Source organism: Plecotus auritus (assembly GCF_963455305.1).
Source record: "Plecotus auritus genome assembly, chromosome: 1".
NCBI classification, from domain to species: domain Eukaryota; kingdom Metazoa; phylum Chordata; class Mammalia; order Chiroptera; family Vespertilionidae; genus Plecotus; species Plecotus auritus.
The window spans coordinates 185,458,753-185,477,176 of record NC_137770.1 but is presented as its reverse complement, the minus strand read 5'-3'; the positions used below and the strand labels follow the sequence as shown (position 1 = coordinate 185,477,176).

The 18,424-nt window shown below is 38.0% G+C and overlaps 1 protein-coding gene across 2 annotated transcripts in view; it reads left to right on the top strand.

Annotated features, from left to right (window-relative positions):
* Nucleotides 1-18,424, top strand: part of CCSER1 (coiled-coil serine rich protein 1) — a 1,252,026-nt gene that overhangs the window by 696,166 nt on the left and 537,436 nt on the right. Inside the window, exon 10 of one of the 2 annotated variants that reach the window (XM_080677358.1) lies at nucleotides 15,291-16,593. The exons of the other annotated variant lie outside the window; for it this stretch is intronic. Within the exon in view, the coding sequence (XP_080533484.1) occupies nucleotides 15,291-15,350 (60 nt within the window). The 3' untranslated portion in view covers nucleotides 15,351-16,593. Of the gene's footprint in view, nucleotides 1-15,290; nucleotides 16,594-18,424 lie in introns of those variants that run through there. 2 annotated transcript variants of the gene reach the window in all.

The following is an 18,424-nucleotide window of genomic DNA, read 5'->3' as shown; positions in this document are numbered from 1 at the left end:
AGAAAACTAAAGGTTAAAATCCATTTGAAATAAACTTAATTGTACATCAAATTGGTATCATAAGTACAGGGGGAAAACATTTTAAAAATGATTTGGAAACCTTTCTTTGGTTGTACATTTATTTGGCTCCAATTTAAGGACAAAAAAAAAACTGCAAAAAAATCTAAAACTTGACTCAGTAGTAAAATTATATTGCTACTATAATAATAATTTTGAAGCTATTTATATATGACTAGAGGCCCGGTGCACAAAATTTGTGCAGGGGGGGTGTCCCTCAGGCCAGCCTGCACCCTCTCCAATCTGGGACCCCATCGAGGGATGTCCGACTGTCCGTTTAGGCCCGATTCTACTGCGATCAGGACTAAACGGACAGTCGGACATCCCTCGCACAATCCAGGACTGCTGGCTTCCAACTGCTCACCTGCCTGCCTTCCTGATTGCCCCTAACCGCTTTTGCCTGCCAGCCTGATCACCCCCTAACCACTCCCCTGCCAGCCTGATTGATGCCTAACTGCTCCCCTGCCAGCCTGTTTGCCCCTAACTGCCCTCCCCTGCAGGCTTGATCACCCCCAACTGCCCTCCCTTGCAGGCCTGGTCCCTCCCAACTGCCCTCCCCTGCTGGCCATCTTGTGGTGGCCATCTTGTGTCCACATGGGGGCAAGATCTTTCACCACATGGGGGCAGCCATCTTGTGTGTTGGAGTGATGGTCAATCTGCATATTACTCTTTTATTAGATAGGATAGAGGCCTGGTGCACAGGTGGGGGCCAGCTGGTTTGCCCTGAAGGGTGTCCCGGATCAGGGTGGGGGTTCCCTTGGGGTGTGGGGCGGCCTGAGCGAGGGGCCTGTGGTGGTTTGCAGGCCGGCCACGCCCCCTGGCGACCCAAGTGGAGGCCCTGGGATCTGGGATTTATTTAACTTCTACAATTGAAACTTTGTAGCCTGGAGTGGAGCCAAGCCTCCTGCTCGCTCAGTGGTGGCAGCCATTTCTGTTGGGATTCATGTATCTTCTATAATTGAAACTTTGTAGCCTTAAGTGGAGACCAAGGCAGGCCAGGGTGTGTGGAAAGCTTGGCTTCCTCCATCGCCGCGGGCAACCCTAGCCTCCTGCTCTCTCCAGCTCTGTGGCTGCAGCCATTTCTGTTGGGCTTTATTTATCTTCTATAATTGAAACTTTGTAGCATTGAGTGGAGAATTGGGTCCACCAGGCTGTGTAGAAAGCTTGGCTTCCTCCATTGTCAGGGAAACCCAAGCCTCCCTCCTACTCTCTGTGGCCACAGCCATCTTGGTTGGGTTTATTTTCATATTCGCTCCTGATTGGCTGGTGGGCATGGCTTGTGGGTGTATTGGAGGTACGGTCAATTTGCATATTACTCTTTTATTAGATAGGATGTAATATTCAATTAATAATTATGGCATAAAACTAAACTAATAATTCAATTGAACTTTACTAGTACAGGATAAGAGAAAAGAGATATAAAGTCTGAAAATTAAAAAGCGAAAAAACCCTGTAATATATTCAAATAGAAACTATCAATATGAAATAATAATTTACTATAGAATATATATTTATCTCCTCTCACTGAAAGAGTATAAAACAATAGTCAGAAAAATCTAGCCTGAAATAATTCAGTCTTACAGTTCTAACTTTCAGTATACAGTAAACACAGGAGGTAGGTGGATACATAAAACAATACCACAGTCAACAATCAGGCAAGTCCCAAATGAGCAGTATTCTAAGACCACTGACATGTACCTTTAAAAAAGAAAGTGTCATTAAAAAATTGGGAGGTTATTATTAAAGAGACTTAAAAAACATAATGACAAGTGCAATCTGTATATATAATTGTGCATGGGTGGGGGGGAGGGGGGAGAAACAAAAAAAGACAATTATGGCAACTCTAAGTTACTGAGTTTAAGTGACGGCTGTGTAGGTACCAGTTTTTCTATTTTTTGACTTGCTTAGAATTTTCCCAGTGAAAAGAAAGGCTATTTTTTCTTTTTCTTTTTTTTTATTTTAAATTAGAAGCAAGATTTATATGGCATTTAAATGCATGTACAGAACTAAATCTTGGATTGGGCAGTTTAGTAATCCCATTGTTTAAAGGATATTTAAGGAAATTTGAATAAGGACAGTTATTAGATAGCATGAAAATATATTGACATGGAAAGATAGAAGTCATTGCCTGGGAGAAAAGGCAACAAGTATAGTAACTTAAAACACACACACACACACACACACACACAAAATGAATGCAGTATATGGTCTCATTTTGTTAAGGAAGAAAATGTGAAAATGAATACTCAAAAGTTGATGGGATCACCTCTGCTTGTTAGGAATATGGCATTTTATATCCTTATTTCTGCTTATCTGTTTTTCTCACATTTTGCAATGAACACATGTGCCTTTATAATAATAATGTTTGTAATTTCAGGATAGAAATATATTATTTAAAAAAGAAAACTTCCCAACACGGCCATAATGATATGAAATTATGTTTGTATATTGTATTTAATTTCAAGTACTACTTTCACACAAAATAAAATAACTTGAAAAATTTTGAGGAAACAAAGTTAGACACTTTTCTTCTAAAATTTAATTATTAAAAAGTAAATATTCAACCTAGCTGGTTTTGCACAGTGGAAAGAGCATTGGCCTGCATTCGGAAGGGTCCTGGGTTTAATTCCAGTCAGGGGTACATGCCTGGCTTGCGGGCTTAATCCCCAGTAGGGGGCGTGCAGGAAGTAGCTGATCAATGATTCTCTCTCATCATTGATGTTTCTATCTCTCCCTCTCTCAAATCAATAAAAATGTATTAAAAAAGTAAATATTCAATATTGAAGTTTTATTCCAATTTAACAATACATTGAGTGCATTATATTTTAATGCCCAAGATGATCTAATTGTAACTGGTTTTCTTCCTTTTTTTTTTTTTTAAAGATGTATTTTATTGATCTTTTACAGAGAGGAAGGGAGAGGGATAGAGAGTTAGAAACATCGATGAGAGAGAAACATTGATCAGCTGCCTCCTGCACACCTCCTACTGGGGATGTGCCCGCAACCAAGTTACGTGCCCATGACTGGAATCGAACCTGGGACCTTTCAGTCCGCAGGCCAACGCTCTATCCACTGAGCCAAACCGGTAAGGGCGTAACTGGTTTTCTTAATTTACAACATTCCCAGAGTGATGAATCATAAAAGATAATTGTATTTTTCAAATTATTGTTATTTCTACAGAGTTGTCATGGAGAACCATTTATTTTCATTAATTGAGCTTTAATACTTCTTTGTAGTCCTCTCTGTGTTCTTCTAGCTAAAATGACAGAAATAGTGGGTGTTTGTCCTCGCTGTTTGGGCAAGTCCTAGAATATTATGCACTTTTATGGTAAGAGAAGTGTTAGTATTATATGTTTTAGTGACATTTGTCTCAAGGTATTGTATTTTTCACTTCATTTTACTAATATTTTCTATAATATTAAAAGGTGAATCTGGATTAGAGTTTTATTAAAAATAATGAATGCCAGGAAGTTTAAAATAGACTTGTGAAATGACAAACTGTACAACTTAATGGGTTTCCTTGCCTGGAAATTTTTCATTTGCCCAATTGAGCATGGCTCAGTTAGGTTTCATCACCTTTGGGAAGATAATTTTCTATTCTAAAATAAAAGTACAAAGCTCTTTGCAGAAGCAGGTGCTTGTAGGGAAAAAAAAAGTGCAGTTCTAGGCCAGGGGCAGTTTGTATTTGGAAAATCATAAGAACATGTTGGTGAGAATGTTCTTAAAGGCATTCCTGTCTCTCTGAACTCGTCGTTATGACGAGAGAGGTTAAAGCAAGGCACAGGATATTCTGACTGTAAAACTCGGACTTTGTAAGTGACTTCTAAGGGGAGGTGATTATAGCTTATGGTGACATTGAGAATGGAAGAGAAGCTGGTCACCGGGAGGACCAGGGTGTAATTAGCATCATGGACTGATCAGTTTTTGAGGGCAAATCCTGCAGACTGAAAGGATATCCGCATTAGCAGCGTCCTGGGAGAGGTATGGATGACAGCACTATCTTTCCAGGCCAGTGTCGATGTAAAGGTAAGAAGGAGAAAAAGGAAGGTTATCAAATTTTGGGTTAAAGTATGAAATTATGATTTGGCATCACGGGTGGAAATAGTCTCCTTGAGCTAAAGACTGGTGGTGGGAGTGCAAGTCCAGAAATCAGGCCGGGCCCTCTTCATTTGAGATGTGGAGCCAGGGTCCCAGGCCCTGCAGCTTGACTACTGTGTTGATGGTGAAGAGCAGTTAATAGGGTTCCTTCCCGAGATACAAAGGCAGATTATATTTTTCTGTCTCTTCCAACTCGAGTTCAGATTTCAAGGAGGAAAGTTAATGGAATATGAGTTTGGAAAGGCTTCTTCAACCTATTGGAAATATATGGTGGTGAAATACATTAGAGATTTTGCAATATTGTATCATTTCAGGATAAATGAGAGAAATGTCAATATGAGGTCTGACCAGAAGGGACGTGAGTATCCCTGTGAAAATTTCATAAGGAGTTAATTTGTGATTTCCATTTGGTGTGCTCCCGAGAGTAAATAGGGCTAAAGGTAGATTTGTAGGCAAAGGGAGTTCTGTGGATTCTGAAAACTTTGATAGTTCAAGTTTGAGCATGCCTTTGGTTCTTTCAACTTTTTTCTGATGGTTGAAGATGGTTTGGCCAATGGCAATGTCATTGGAGAAATGTATCGAGGGCCTGCGCAATTTGTCCAGGGAAATAGGTTCTCAAGTTGAGATAACATGTTCTAAAAGATTTTTCTTACTTGTGTTTCTTGTTTTTTTTTTTTTTTTTTGTGTGTGTGTTTTTGTTTTTTTTTGTAACAAAAAAGGCATCAGTATTTCTAGAGGGGAAAATCTCAACCCATCCAGAAAATGAGCAAACAGTAACTAGTACATATTGATAACCTTGTACCAGAGCGATTAAACGGCATCCACTTGCAAATGTTTAAATCGTTTCTTCAGGGGTGAAGTTATTCCCCCTGAATTGTGAATGGTTTATCAGGATTATGAGTTTGACAATTAAATATTTTAGTTTCAGCCTTATGGCAATTTTCCCACCAATATGATCCCTTAATTTGCATCATTTTTTCTGTTCTTTGGTGTGTCATGGGATGTAAGGCATGGAGTAGAAGCACCTTGAGGGATTCTGGGATAACCAGGTGGTCTTCCTGATTCTCCAGAGCTTGGAGGCCTCATTGCATTTACAGTCCTTTGCTTTCCATTATTGCTGTTCCCCTGGAGGAGAAGTAGTTTGTTGTGAAATGATGACCTGTAATGTGAGAAGCTGACTTAGAAAATTAATGGGCTTTTGAACTATGCGGTGGATTTCACCAGCCTGGGAATGCAATAGATTTGGCATGAAAATCTGTCAGCACATTTCCTTGATACCTGGACCTAGTTCCTTTAAGGCAAGCCCCATCTTAGTTATATTAAATTTTGGATGGAAGTAAAATGGCAGAGAGAAGTTCTACTTTTACCTGTGCTGCTTGAATTTAGAAAACCTCTTTATTTTCCTAACATTCTAAAACTTCCTACCATGCCAAAGGCATAGCGACTAACCGTGAACATTAACGGATTTTTCTTGAACGATTATGCAAGCTCTGGTCAAGGCAAGTAATTCCTGTTGTGCTAAATCACATTGTAGGAGAGATCTGCGTTCAATAAACTTATATTCAGTAGTGGCTACATAACTAGCTTAATATTTTCCCTGCTTATTTTTGGTATAGGACCTGTCACATATAGAATTAAATCTGGGTTATATGCTTTCAATCTAGACAATGTTAACTAATTGGAAAATAACTGCCTCATAGTCCCATTCTTCTCTCTTACTTGATAAAGGGAAGAAAGTATCAGGATTAAAGTTGTGTTTAAGATGTATGTTAGATGGAGATAAAAGTAGATCATAAGTAAAGAGAAGAGTTTACTTAAGGAAAGATGTTGAGTTGGGGCTGAGTTTAGAAGACTCTGAACAGCATAAGGTGTTTGAAGATAAACATAATTTCCTGAGATCAGATATGCTGAGGGCTGTACTAATGTAACCACAACTGCGACCTCCTTAAAGCAATTTGGGTAAACTCTAGCTAGTGAGTCTAACTTTTTTTTATTGTTTGCTAAACATGGATTCATTGGCACATTTACATAGAAGACAATGCCACGGGTAACACTATAATATACAATAGGTCTCATTCTTTCACCTTGGTCTTGAGTTAAAATTCCTAAAGCCTGATTCTTCCTGTCATAGAGGAATAAGGTCATAGTTGGGTAGGCCTAATGCTGGTGGGTTTGGGAGGACTGCTTTAAGGTCATCAAATGCTTGTTCATGCTTGTCAGAGCCAGCTGGAGCTCTGCACGGCTCTGCTGGTCTGATTTGCTTGAGTTCATGTATTCTTCTCAATTCTTCCATTCGACTACACCAGGCTGGTCCTTCTCAAACCCTGCCCACTGTACTGATTATTGGGAACTTAGTCCACGTTCCTCCTTTATCCACTGCTCACAGAGACACAGATCAATTCTCGGTGGCAGGGCAGAAGGGGAAGCCATGAGAAGTTGTGGGTGTATAAGAACGAGTCTTTACTGCAGACACCAGTGGCCACATAGCTGTCAGACAACACAGTCCTTTACTGCAAAGTCCATACAGGCAGGCAGCCGGACACCGGCTGGTGAACAGATACATCTTTCCCATAAAGCAGCATTAGGCTCTGTACCCACAGCTATTATCTGAGCAGCCGCATGCTGCCTTCTAGACTCACCACCTCACATCATAGAGGCAGCTGAGCTTTCTGGCTCAGCAGCTTCTCCTGTTTCCCCTGCCCAGCCCACTGGCTGGTTAACATGGTAGCTATATCTGAGCTCTCTATGAGCTCTTAACTTTACATCAGCAGTATCAGCTCTCAGCTCCGCCTGAGCTCTTCACTCTCCTGCACACATAGGAGCTACATTCTCCGCGCTCTCTACCCTGCTGTGCTCTCTAGCCTCTCTCTGGTCAGTAACCTGTATATTACTTCACAGACAAAGAAGGCTAGTGGCAAACAGTGACATCAATCATTTGGGTCACAGAAGGGCACAGCGTGCCTTGGGATCGCTGTGGCCTTGCAGCTGCTCATGGTGTCTTGGCCTTGAACTTCCTGATGTATGAATAACAAGGCCTCTGTGCTCTCATTGGCATGGTTCCCACAATGCTTATCTCTCCATGGTAGGAGCTGTGGTGTGGAGGTTTTGGTGAGTCCATAAAAAGGAAAAGTTAAGAACCCAAAGCTGGCAATATATTGCCTGGCCTAAAAGCCCACTAAGGTTTTGTTTTGTGGTTGATTTTTAAAAATTTTGTATTAATTGCATACACTTTGGAAAGAGTGAAACCTCCTGAATGCTTATGTCATGTCCTAAATCATGAACAACCTATTTGCAAAATTGAAGTTTTTCCTTTGAGGCCTTGTGAACTTACTTTTGCCAACTCTTGGAGTAAATGCAGGGTGGTTCAAAAGTAGGTTTACAGTTGTTCATATAATACAATAAATAATAATACAAGAATAAACTCTGTCTTGCATACTCGCAACTGTAAACTTACTTTTGCCCCTCTCCCCCATATATTAAGTCTAATTTAGAGGCTTCCTGAGTGGAAGAACATAGCTACAGATCATAACATACTGTGAAAATGAGCACGCCTGTGGAAATTACAGGGTGCTCAGATCTTGATAGAAGGCTTGGGAAAAATAGGTGTGAGCTTCAGTAAATCCCTGAGGCATTACAGTCCAAATACATTGTCTATTGTTCCACGTAAAGGCAAATAAATATTGTCTACTTGGGACCGCAGGGATACTGAAGAAAGCTGAGCCCCAGCTGGTTTGGCTCAGTGGATAGAGTGTAGGCCCGCGACTGAAGGGTCCGAGTTTGATTCTGGTCAAGGGCACGCCCCTCAGTTACAGGCTCAATTCCATCCCAGGCCCTGGTCCGGGCGTGTGGGGGCGGCAACCAGTCAATGTGCCTCTTTAACATCCATGTTTCTCTCTGTCTCTTCCATTTTCTCTAAAAAGCAATGGAAAAATATCCTTGGGTGAGGATTAAGAAAAAAAGAAAAAAAAAAGCTGAACATAAGTTTACCACTGTGAATCATTTAGGATTTGTTGTGACCTGTGATGATAAGATGTTTGGATTGGGTAGCCCCAGAAAATGAGGAATTACAATTTTACTTATTGTCCCTAGATCTTGGATAACCAACTCATCCTCCTTGCCCCTTTGGCTTTTTAATTTGGAGAATGGGAGTGTTACAAGGGCTGGTTGGTGCAAGGGAGAAATAAACTTAGGGAAATTAAGGATTTCACAATGGGGGTGAGCCCTTGCACAACTTGATTTTAATGGATAATAAGACAATTTAGGCAAAGTTTTGGTATATTTTATTCAGACTTTTGTGAGTACAGCACTCTTGATTCTCCACTCTCTGTTAATAAAGTTTCCAGAGTCTAGGGAACTTCAGATAACTCTAGAGTCTCATAGGGTGACTCATCTTCAGTATCATCTATAGCAAACTGTAGGGCACGTAATAATTCTGTTTCAGGTTGGTCAGGTAATTCAAGGCTTATTTTTCCATTGGGAGTGAAATTTGTGCCCTTGTAATTTAAATAAAAGATCTTGGCTGATTAAATTCAAAGGGGTTGAATCACAAAGTCTAAAGGTATAATTGTAGGAACCTGGTCCTAGGGTCAGTCATCTGGGCTGGTTTTGATGGTTAGTCTCCTTGTGTCTTATTTGAAACCCCCACTATTTTATATTGTTTTTCAATTGATGAAGTGGTTTTTTATTTTATTTTTAAAAAATATATTTTATTGATTTTTTACAGAGAGGAAGGGAGAGGGATAGAGAGTTAGAAACATTGATGAGAGAGAAACATCAATCAGCTGCTTCCTGCACACTCTCTACTGGGGATGTGCCCGCAACCAAGGTACATGCCCTTGACAGTAATCGAATCTAGGACCCTTGAGTCCGCCGGCCAATGCTCTATCCATTGAGCCAAACCGGTTAGGGCTGGAGTGGTTATTTTAAAAAAAGTGGAGCTCAATATAGGTAAGATTACTCCTATATCTACTAAAGCTGTACATGTTTCTCCATTTATTTTTGATTTGAATTTCACTGTGTTCATTGGAGGGAATACAGAAGGCAACTTTTGTATGTTTCTCACCATTGAGGTCATTTTAGGAGTATGGAAGATGGGTTCAGCATATGTTTCTTTGGGGACAGTTTCTTTTCCAATATGCTGTCTGTTCAGAGTTGTGGCATGTCTGGTCCCTTGAAGTTTAAAATTATAAGGTGGCTTGTTTGTTGGCTGAGACCCTTGGAGCTGGAGGGCCATGGGTTTTATGATTCTAAAGGACATTCAGAAAGTTCAGCTGGAATACAAACTTCATCAAATTCATGACTTCCCATTTTGGTCTGTCATGCTTGATCTTACTGGAAAGATCTGGGAAGAGGCCACTCATAAAGAGGTACTCGAGGGCAAATTGATTTGAACAAGTTGTTTCAGTAAAACCTGACTGTCTCAGAAATAAATATTTGAATCTGGTTCTGAAATCTGCTAGTGATTCATCCTTTGTTTGTTTACAAGTTTGAACAATAGTCCAATGTGTTCTTAGTGGAAAGACTGGAAATAGCCCTTCAAAAAATCGTGAGCCATTTTACAAATTCATCTAGCATCTCTGGTAGTAGCTTGAGCTTCTCATCTAAGTTCCTTTTACAGTTTCATCCAGCCTGCCTCTCTAACCATTTTCAGGACCCACCAGAAGGTGTATCAATCGGCATAGGTCAGGGAGTCCTGGGTCATAAGTATTAACCAGGATTCTAAATTCCTCGGTAAATTTTTTGAGGATCCTCCTTTCATTTAGGGAAGTCTTTTACTATGACTCACGGCCTTGGACCATGGTGTAAAAATGCTTTGGATTGAGGAATAAATTTAGGGGTATCCTTGTCTTTATTAGGATTTTCTGTTGGCTGAGTTTTAAAAGGGGGTTCAGTGATGAGATCTTCAGAATGAAAAGGGAACTCCAACCACAAGTTGAGATCTCAGGGTAGTTAGGAAGAAGGGAAGTGAGAGGATGGGGAATAGTTGGGATCAGAGTGAATGTGTGGAATGTCTTTTCTGATTTTTTAAATTTCTTTCTTTTTTTTTTTTAAATAAATCTTTATTCAGATTATTACAATTATTTCTCCTTTTTCCCCCCATAGCTCCCCTCCACCCATTTCCCACCCCACCTTCTGCCCTTACCCCCCCCCCACTGTCCTCATCCATAGGTGTATGATTTTTGTCCAGTCTCTTCATGAACCCCCCATACCCCTTTCCCCTGAGAATTATCAATCCACTCCCTTTCTATGCCCCTGATTCTATTATATTCACCAGATTATTCTGTCCCTCAGGTTTTTAATTCACTTGATTTTTAGGTTCACTTGTTGATAGATATGTATTTGTTGTTCATAATTTTTCTCTTTACTTTTTTCTTCTTCCTCTTCTTTAAGAATACCTTTCAGCATTTCATATAATACTGGTTTGGTGGTGATGAACTCCTTCAGCTTTTTCTTATCTGTGAAACTCTTTATCTGCCCTTCAATTCTGAATGATAGCTTTGCTGGGTAGAGTAATCTTGGTTGTAGGTTCTTGCTATTCATCACATTGAAAATTTCTTGCCACTCCCGTCTGGCCTGCATAGTTTCTGTTGAAAAGTCAGCTGACAGTCGTATGGGTGCTCCCTTGTAGGTAACTAACTGTTTTTCTCTTGCTGCTTTTAATATTCTCTCTTTGTCTTTTGCTCTTGGCATTTTAATTATGATGTGTCTTGGTGTGGTCCTCTTTGGATTCCTTTTGTTTGGGGTTCTGTGGGCTTCCTGGACTTGTAATTCTATTTCTTTCACCAGGTGGGGGAAGTTTTCGGTCATTATTTCTTCAAATAGGTTTTCAGTATCTTGCTCTCTCTCTTCTTCTGGCACCCCCATAATTCTGATGTTGGTACGCTTGAAGTTGTCCCAGAGTCTTCTTACATTATCTTCAACTTTTTGGATTTTTTTTTTTGCTTTTTGCTTTTTTGGTTGAATGTTTTTTGCTTCTTTGTAATTCAATTCTTTGACTTGATTTTTGTGTTCCTCTTGTCTGTTTTTGGGTCTCTGTATAATATTTTTTATTTCAATCAGTGTATGTTTAATTTCTAGTTGGTCCTTTTTCATATCTTCGAGGGTCTCGTTATATTTATCGGCCTTTTCTAGGATATTCTTAAAAAGCCTTATAACCATGGTTTTGAATTCTATATCCAGTCATTTGTTTTCCTCCATTTCTTTCGTTTGTGATCTGATTCTTTGACGCCGCATTTTCACTGCTTCCCTGAGTTGGTAAGGTAGATTTGTGTGCTAGGTTTCCTATATGGCCCAGTGGATCTGCCTCCCCAGTTAACCTGAGGTGGACACTCTTGGTGCACCCCTTTGTGGACTGTGTGTACAGCCTTGTTGTAATTAAGTCTTGATTGTTGTTGGTATAACTGGGAAGAATTGACCTCCAGGCCAGTTGGCTGTAAGGATCAGCTGTGTCTATGCTGGGAGAAGTTCGGTGCTGGAGACAGCCTTATAGGATTAGACTTGCCAAATTGCAATAGCCTCTGTGCTCAGCTTGGATGGGGTGGAGTCTCAGTCTTGGCTTCCCATCAGCCTTGCCCTTGCGCGCACGTGCGTGCCTTCAGACCTCTGCCTTCCCGGCTCCCGAGTCTCCGCCCGAGAGTCCAGACTCCCCCCACAAGAGCGTGGGTCCCCAGGGGCTCGCCTGGAACTGGGGTTCACTGCAGTCAGAACTGAGGCTCAGTGCATTCAGGAGCCTCTGACTCCCTTCCACTAGGGAAAGCCTGTGGCAACCTCCGAAGCCTTTGTGTGCACTGGCGCGCGCGCGCTTTCAGTCCTCCGCCTTCCCCGGCTCCCGAGTCTCCACCCGAGAGTCCAGACTCCCCCCGTAAGAGCGTGGGTCCCCAGGGGCTCGCCCGGAACTGGGGTTCAGTGCAGTCAGAACTGGGGTTCAGTGAGATCGGGGGCTTCCTTCCCCCTTCCACCAGAGAAAGTCAGCCAGGCTTTCGGCCGCCCTTCCTCTCTGCGCGCACAAAGACCCTTTGCCGTACCTCCAATTCTCTGTGAGCTTTTCTCTTTCCTTCTAGTTGTAGAATTTTCACTCAGCCAGCTTTCCTGTGGTTCTGGATGGTGTCCGTTCTGTCTTTTAGTTGTAGTTTTGAAATTGTTGTGCGAGGCAGCAGTTTAGGTGTTTACCTATGCCGCCATCTTGGTTTCTCTCCTGATTTTTTAAATTTCTGCTCTTTTAATTGTGTGGCAGCTTTTTGCCAGGAATCTTTAAGAGACAATTTTTGATTCAGAAGCTTACACATCAGCATACCAAAGAAAGTATGCCATTCTTTTTGTTCAGTGTTTGAACCTGTACTTAAATGACTCTTCATAAGTGTATAACCCCAAACATAGAGAACCCCAAAATGGCTACAACTAAATTGTCTTTGGTTATTTATTGACAATGTTTTAGGAATAGACAGTTGTTTACACTTTATTTCTTTATCATAAAAAGGGCAGGAGTCCCGGGAAGTGTGTCCCTGCTTTCTGTAGATTGAGAACTAGCCATTATGTTTTCTTGTTGAAATAATCTTTTTCTAATTCAAGCAGATTTCCTATTTCTGGCTGCCTATGCACAATTCCTGAGACCTGTAAGTCTCTTTGTGAAAATCTGAAGTCTTTCACACCTCAGTTTCCACACTGTAAATATCTGAAGTTTTTCAAATCCACATTTTCATCCTGTGAAAAGTCTGGAGTCTCTCACACCCTGATTTTCTAGCAGGAAGGATTAGAACAAACAACATCATTGAAGAGCTCAGAACACAAAATAAGTGGAGTTTGATTTGAGAAAAGCTTAGGGGAAATCTTGGAGGGACAGCTTACCTAAAGGGCGCTGTGGGTCCCTTCACCTGCATCTGGGAGCCATCCCTGGAATCTTCAGCAGGTTTCTTCAGATTCCATCCTGCGCCAATCTGTCAAATGACATAGTATACAATTGAGTAATGAGTTTGATGTCCTTTATTCAAAGGGAAATAGTCCATGGATTGTATAGTGTGGTGCCTCACACGTAGTGGAACACTCTTCTGAGGGATTTGGGGCAAGAGCAAGTTTTATAGAGCATTAGAGGCTGCAACACAATGTGGAGCATGACTGAGGTCAGAGATTGCCTGGTCAGACTGTCAGATCCTGTTTCCTAGGGGAAGGTGAGCTAGCTGAAGCTGAGTTGGGGGATTGGGTCTGTTAGGTTTTCTAAACAGTGAGGCGTTTCCCACAAGCGTGGGCTTACTTAAGTTTACATTTGTGCTATGTGGTAACCTCCATTTTGTGGAAAGCAGAATTCCAAATTTCTGAAATACATAAAATATAAAAATATATTTTCTCTGTTCATATTGTTTCAACTAGCATTTGGGGAGCAGGTACTGAACATAGGGTTTCTTTTAACTCTTTGTTAGTCTTAATGATTCTACAGATTTTTGTGTGTGTGGTTTGTTTTTTTTTGTATAAACATTTTTGGTTGTCAAATACATATTGTACCTATATATAATGTTCAGTAGCCCTGTGACTATTTTTGTCATCAAATATTTCACTTTTTTCATGTATACAGTCATTTAAGAAATAAGGATATTCAAGGCACTGAGATTGTAGCAATGTGTGATAGACAAATTCCCTTTCTTCATAAACTTCATATTCTAGTGGATGATGATAGACAATAAATTAGAATGATAGAACTAAATAAGAGATTTTCCCAGTGGTCCATGAATGAAATAAGCAGAAATATGAAATTAAAATATGAATCAGATGAAGCGGAGATTGTGTGCCTAGAAATGATGTTGTGCTTGAGCTGTAACTTGAGTCATGTGTTTACTGTTAACAAAACTGGAGCAAGCATCTTGATAGGGGAAATCATATTATGAATAATTACTTTTCAATGCTGCTTATTGCTTTTGGACTTCTTCACATTGACTGTGGTCTTGTCTTCCTACATATTCTAATCTATATGGTACCACAAAGAAATATGCAAAAGTAAACAAAAAAGAAAAGAAATAAAAGAAAACACCAAACACAGCTTACATTATGTTGTATTTAAAACTCCCTGGCTCACTAGGTTTAAATGATAAAATTCACTTTCCTCAAACCAGCATCCATAGCAGCTAAAATTATACCCTTCCCTATTTATGCAATTTCAGCTCCTACAGTTTCTAAACTTAAACCTTTTATTCCGTTTAAACTGCTCCAACATAAATTGCTGTATCTGTCTCTGTTGTTTAGTGTTTTGGTTTGTTTGTTTTGTTGTATTTAACCATTTTATCTGGACTAACCCTCCCCTGTAATACCATTCTTTTTGGGCCAAGCTGCAATGTCACATCCTCGATTTGACCACCCAAACTGGGAGTGATCTCTCATATCAGAACTTCAGCAGCTATCAGTCCTGTATAACCTACTATCTTGTAGTTGTCAGTTCTATATAATATCAGTTCTCAATATATGTACATATATCATATATTCACATATAACCTATCACCTTTTGGTATAGGTCATTTTTTTCTGTATCTATATTTCTCCAACTAAATTCTACTTTTCTTAAGGGCAGGTATCATATTCTATACTTCTTAGTATATACTTTTAAATGTTTTAGTTTTCTATCACTTAAACTATAATAAAGTATAGAAATTTAAAAATAATAATATGATTGCTACAGTTTGACAAAAATATGTTGGAACTTTGTGTTTAGGACCTTAGATTGTAACTAAATATGATTTACAACAATATCAAGAGAACCATATGAGACTTATTACTTAATTAATTAATTTTCCTGAAGTTTTTTACTTGAAGTATACTAAGAGGGAAGAATTTAATAAAACTGTTATTTTTGACTCTACAAAACGAAGGAAATAATAAAATTTAGTCCATTGGTCTTCCCTCTTTCATATTATGTTTAATACTAAAGTGTATTTAATTGGAAATTAGGAATCTGTAAGCATTACTAATACAAATATTTTTAGTAAATTTTAATAGCAATATTGACTTAGAAAATCATAAATAGAACAGTTTTATGTTGGTCTGTGTGCTTTTTTAAAGTGTCTAAGAATTTTATTTGTTCATTAATTTCATTTCATTTTGTTTTATTAAATTGATGTCATTCATTTATTTATTTTTGTTTTCTTCTTTTTAAGGCCCTGTGGAATCCTACATGCACTGAAGGTTTATTTAAACCAGTACATATTTCAACTTAGGTTAAATCATTACTTGACCATAAGGAATCGGTGACTTATTCAATGTTGAGTATAATCAATTTTCCTTTATTCCACATGCTAGCTATTTCTCAAAGTATATAAGACAGAAATGGTTCCATTCCAAATATTTCACACATTTTGCATTTGTACAAAATTGCATAAAATGTTGATGAAAGTTTCAACTGACATATTCCTACCTTATTTTTATTGTACTTTTAAAACAAAATAGACTTTTATTTAAAAATTATCTCTATGTTCAACTATTCTAGAATGCAATATTCCACTTGGCAGTACATATTTTTTGTTCAAGTTTCTCATTCATATCATTTGTCTCTGTGGTTATAGTCTTCATTTAATTTCACCACATATTCTATGTACATTGGGTAAGTTTGAAAACAATGCTTCTAGCTTCTGCCATCCTAGTGGGGCAATTTCTACTGAAGAACTAAATTATCTCTATTTTTTTTCTTGCATTGAGATAAAAAGATGAAAGCCGTATGTCTTCAAATAGAATAATGATGAGTCTTATTCTTACTATAAAAAGTAAAAAAACTATATCACTAAACAGGTGAAGAAGTTTTATTGGATATGGACCTTATATTGTGGGAAGTTTTTTGAATGTGTCATAAATGTTAGCATACCTCCTAGACTTGAAATAGCCACCTGATTTTGGTCTGTCCTTGTGTATTGACTTTCTATAATAGTTAACTTTAATTATCAAATGGCTAGGAAGCAACAAGGCACTCATGAATGTTGTAGTTTATTGCAAGGATAAGTGATGGATCCAGAGAGTGGCTTGTTGTGGGCAGGGTGCTGGGAACTAGAACAGCCATAGTGCTAAGGAGAAGAAAGCAGGTTTTATTGAGTTCTCTGTTTTGCAGAGAAACAATGAAATAATCATGGTTAATGGTGGTAACATTCAAGAATATGTTATAAAATTTCTTAAATTATTTGAATTGTTACATAACATATAATAAATGCTGGGTTTAAATCATGGTATTAAAATAAAACTACAAATATATTTATTTACATGAAAACACTATGTCTCCTTGTTGATTTTGCCACTTAAAGCACCCTTTTATGTCAAGATACAAAAACTTCTGTTGCTCTGTTTTCTAGAGTTTATTCTTCTATCCTATTATTATCATCCTTTTTATTGTCTTATTTTATATTTGAAACCTTTTAATGTAGATAATGTAAGAAACTACATCACCTACAATAAAGCACTTCCTTGGTAAAGATTATTAAATTGAATGGTCAATATCATTTTGAAGAAGAAGAAGAAGAAAGAATTCAGTTAAAGATATTTTGACTAGAATGCAAAGGAAAAACAACAACTTTGTATTAGCAACTGAACTAAGTCAATAAAGAAAGGTACTTTTCACCTCAAAAGTAATGAGCAGAAGCTCTCAATCAATACAGGCTTTAAAAAAAGGGGAAAAAAAGGTTTCTACCTCAAAAGGTACAATTTTATGATTTCTCTTTAATACCGGTAAGACATTTCAGTGCTACTTGCTCTGAAGCCCTTCCCTCTCTTATCACCCCTCATTTTATTTTAATTTTTACTGGAACTTGGGCCAAAGATACATCAGTGAACGTGTAATTTACTGGTTAATGTTACTTTCATGGAAAAATATATTTATATTTTATCACAATGTTTATTATATAATATGTCCATTTAACTTTAATTTTTTACATTTATTTGATTATATTAAAAGTGAATTAAAAACAAGGTGAACATGGGAGTGTTGTTACTGTTTTTAGAAAAATGTATAAGAACCATTGTAATTACTGTACTATATCCCAGAGTAAAATAAAAATAAGGGTTATAATTATTCCCCAAAGAAGAAGAAAGAGGCATCAGAGTGTACCTGACTATTGCAAATAGTGCAACATTAGTATTTATTGATGAAAGGAAACATTATGCTTTACCATTATGCCTGCATATTTGTCTGAAATACTCAGTCACTAACTAAAAATAAGAGATGGACAAGCATAAGTATATTCATTTTCCAAATAAGAATAGTGGAATTTGAAGAGGCTGGGTGACTTTCTCAAGTTCATGTAACTTTACTAACAAGTGTCAGGGCTATAGATTGTGCTTAGGTATTCCAGATCAAAAGTCAGGATTTTGTTTTGTTGTCCCAATTTTTGAATGCAGGTGGATTGCATGATTGCAAAACTCAATACAAATTATACATGTATTACATATGCAAATATATAGGTAATTGTATACTGTATGTGTGTTATATATTATTAAAGATTGAATTCTTATTCTGGCCGGTGTGGCTCACTTGGTTGAGCATCGTCCTATGCACTAAAAGGTGTGGCTTTGATTCCCTGTCAGGGCACATGCCTGGGTTATGGGCTTAATCCCTACTAGGGGTCATGCAGGAGGCAGATGATTGATGTTTCTCTCTTTCATCGATGTTTCTCTCTCCCTGTCCCTTCCTCTCTCTCTCTCTCTCTCAAATCAATATAATATAATATAATATAATATAATATAATATAATATAATATAATATATATATGTACATATATATATATATTTTTTTTTAAAAGATTGAATTTCTCTAAAATCTGCAGTGTGGACCAGCAATAATTGTGATGATGAAGTTGTACTATGTTAATGCTCATCTATGATGTGTAATATATGAGCTAAGGAAATAATATTATGATAGTGAGAATTATTTATTTAAATACAGAATTGCTTAGAAGGAAAACCATAGACACTTCTACTAGATATTTTAACAGTTAACACATACTTTATATTTTAAATAATTCTGAAAATTTAATTTGTAGTACCCTAAAATAAATGCATGTTAGTTTTCATTTGTTTATATTCATATTTTAACTATAGGCAACTTATCCTTCTTGGTTAGATTTATGACATATAGTTATTTTAAAAGATTTTTTAGTAACTATAAAGTAAGTATATCATTTTGCACATATGATTTTTATTATGACCCACATGAAAACTTCCTTGCTAAAGTGTTTAAAATTCTATAACTTTGCATAATTACCTAAATTTGATATTGTTTTAAATAATGTTTATTTAGAAAACAAAATATACT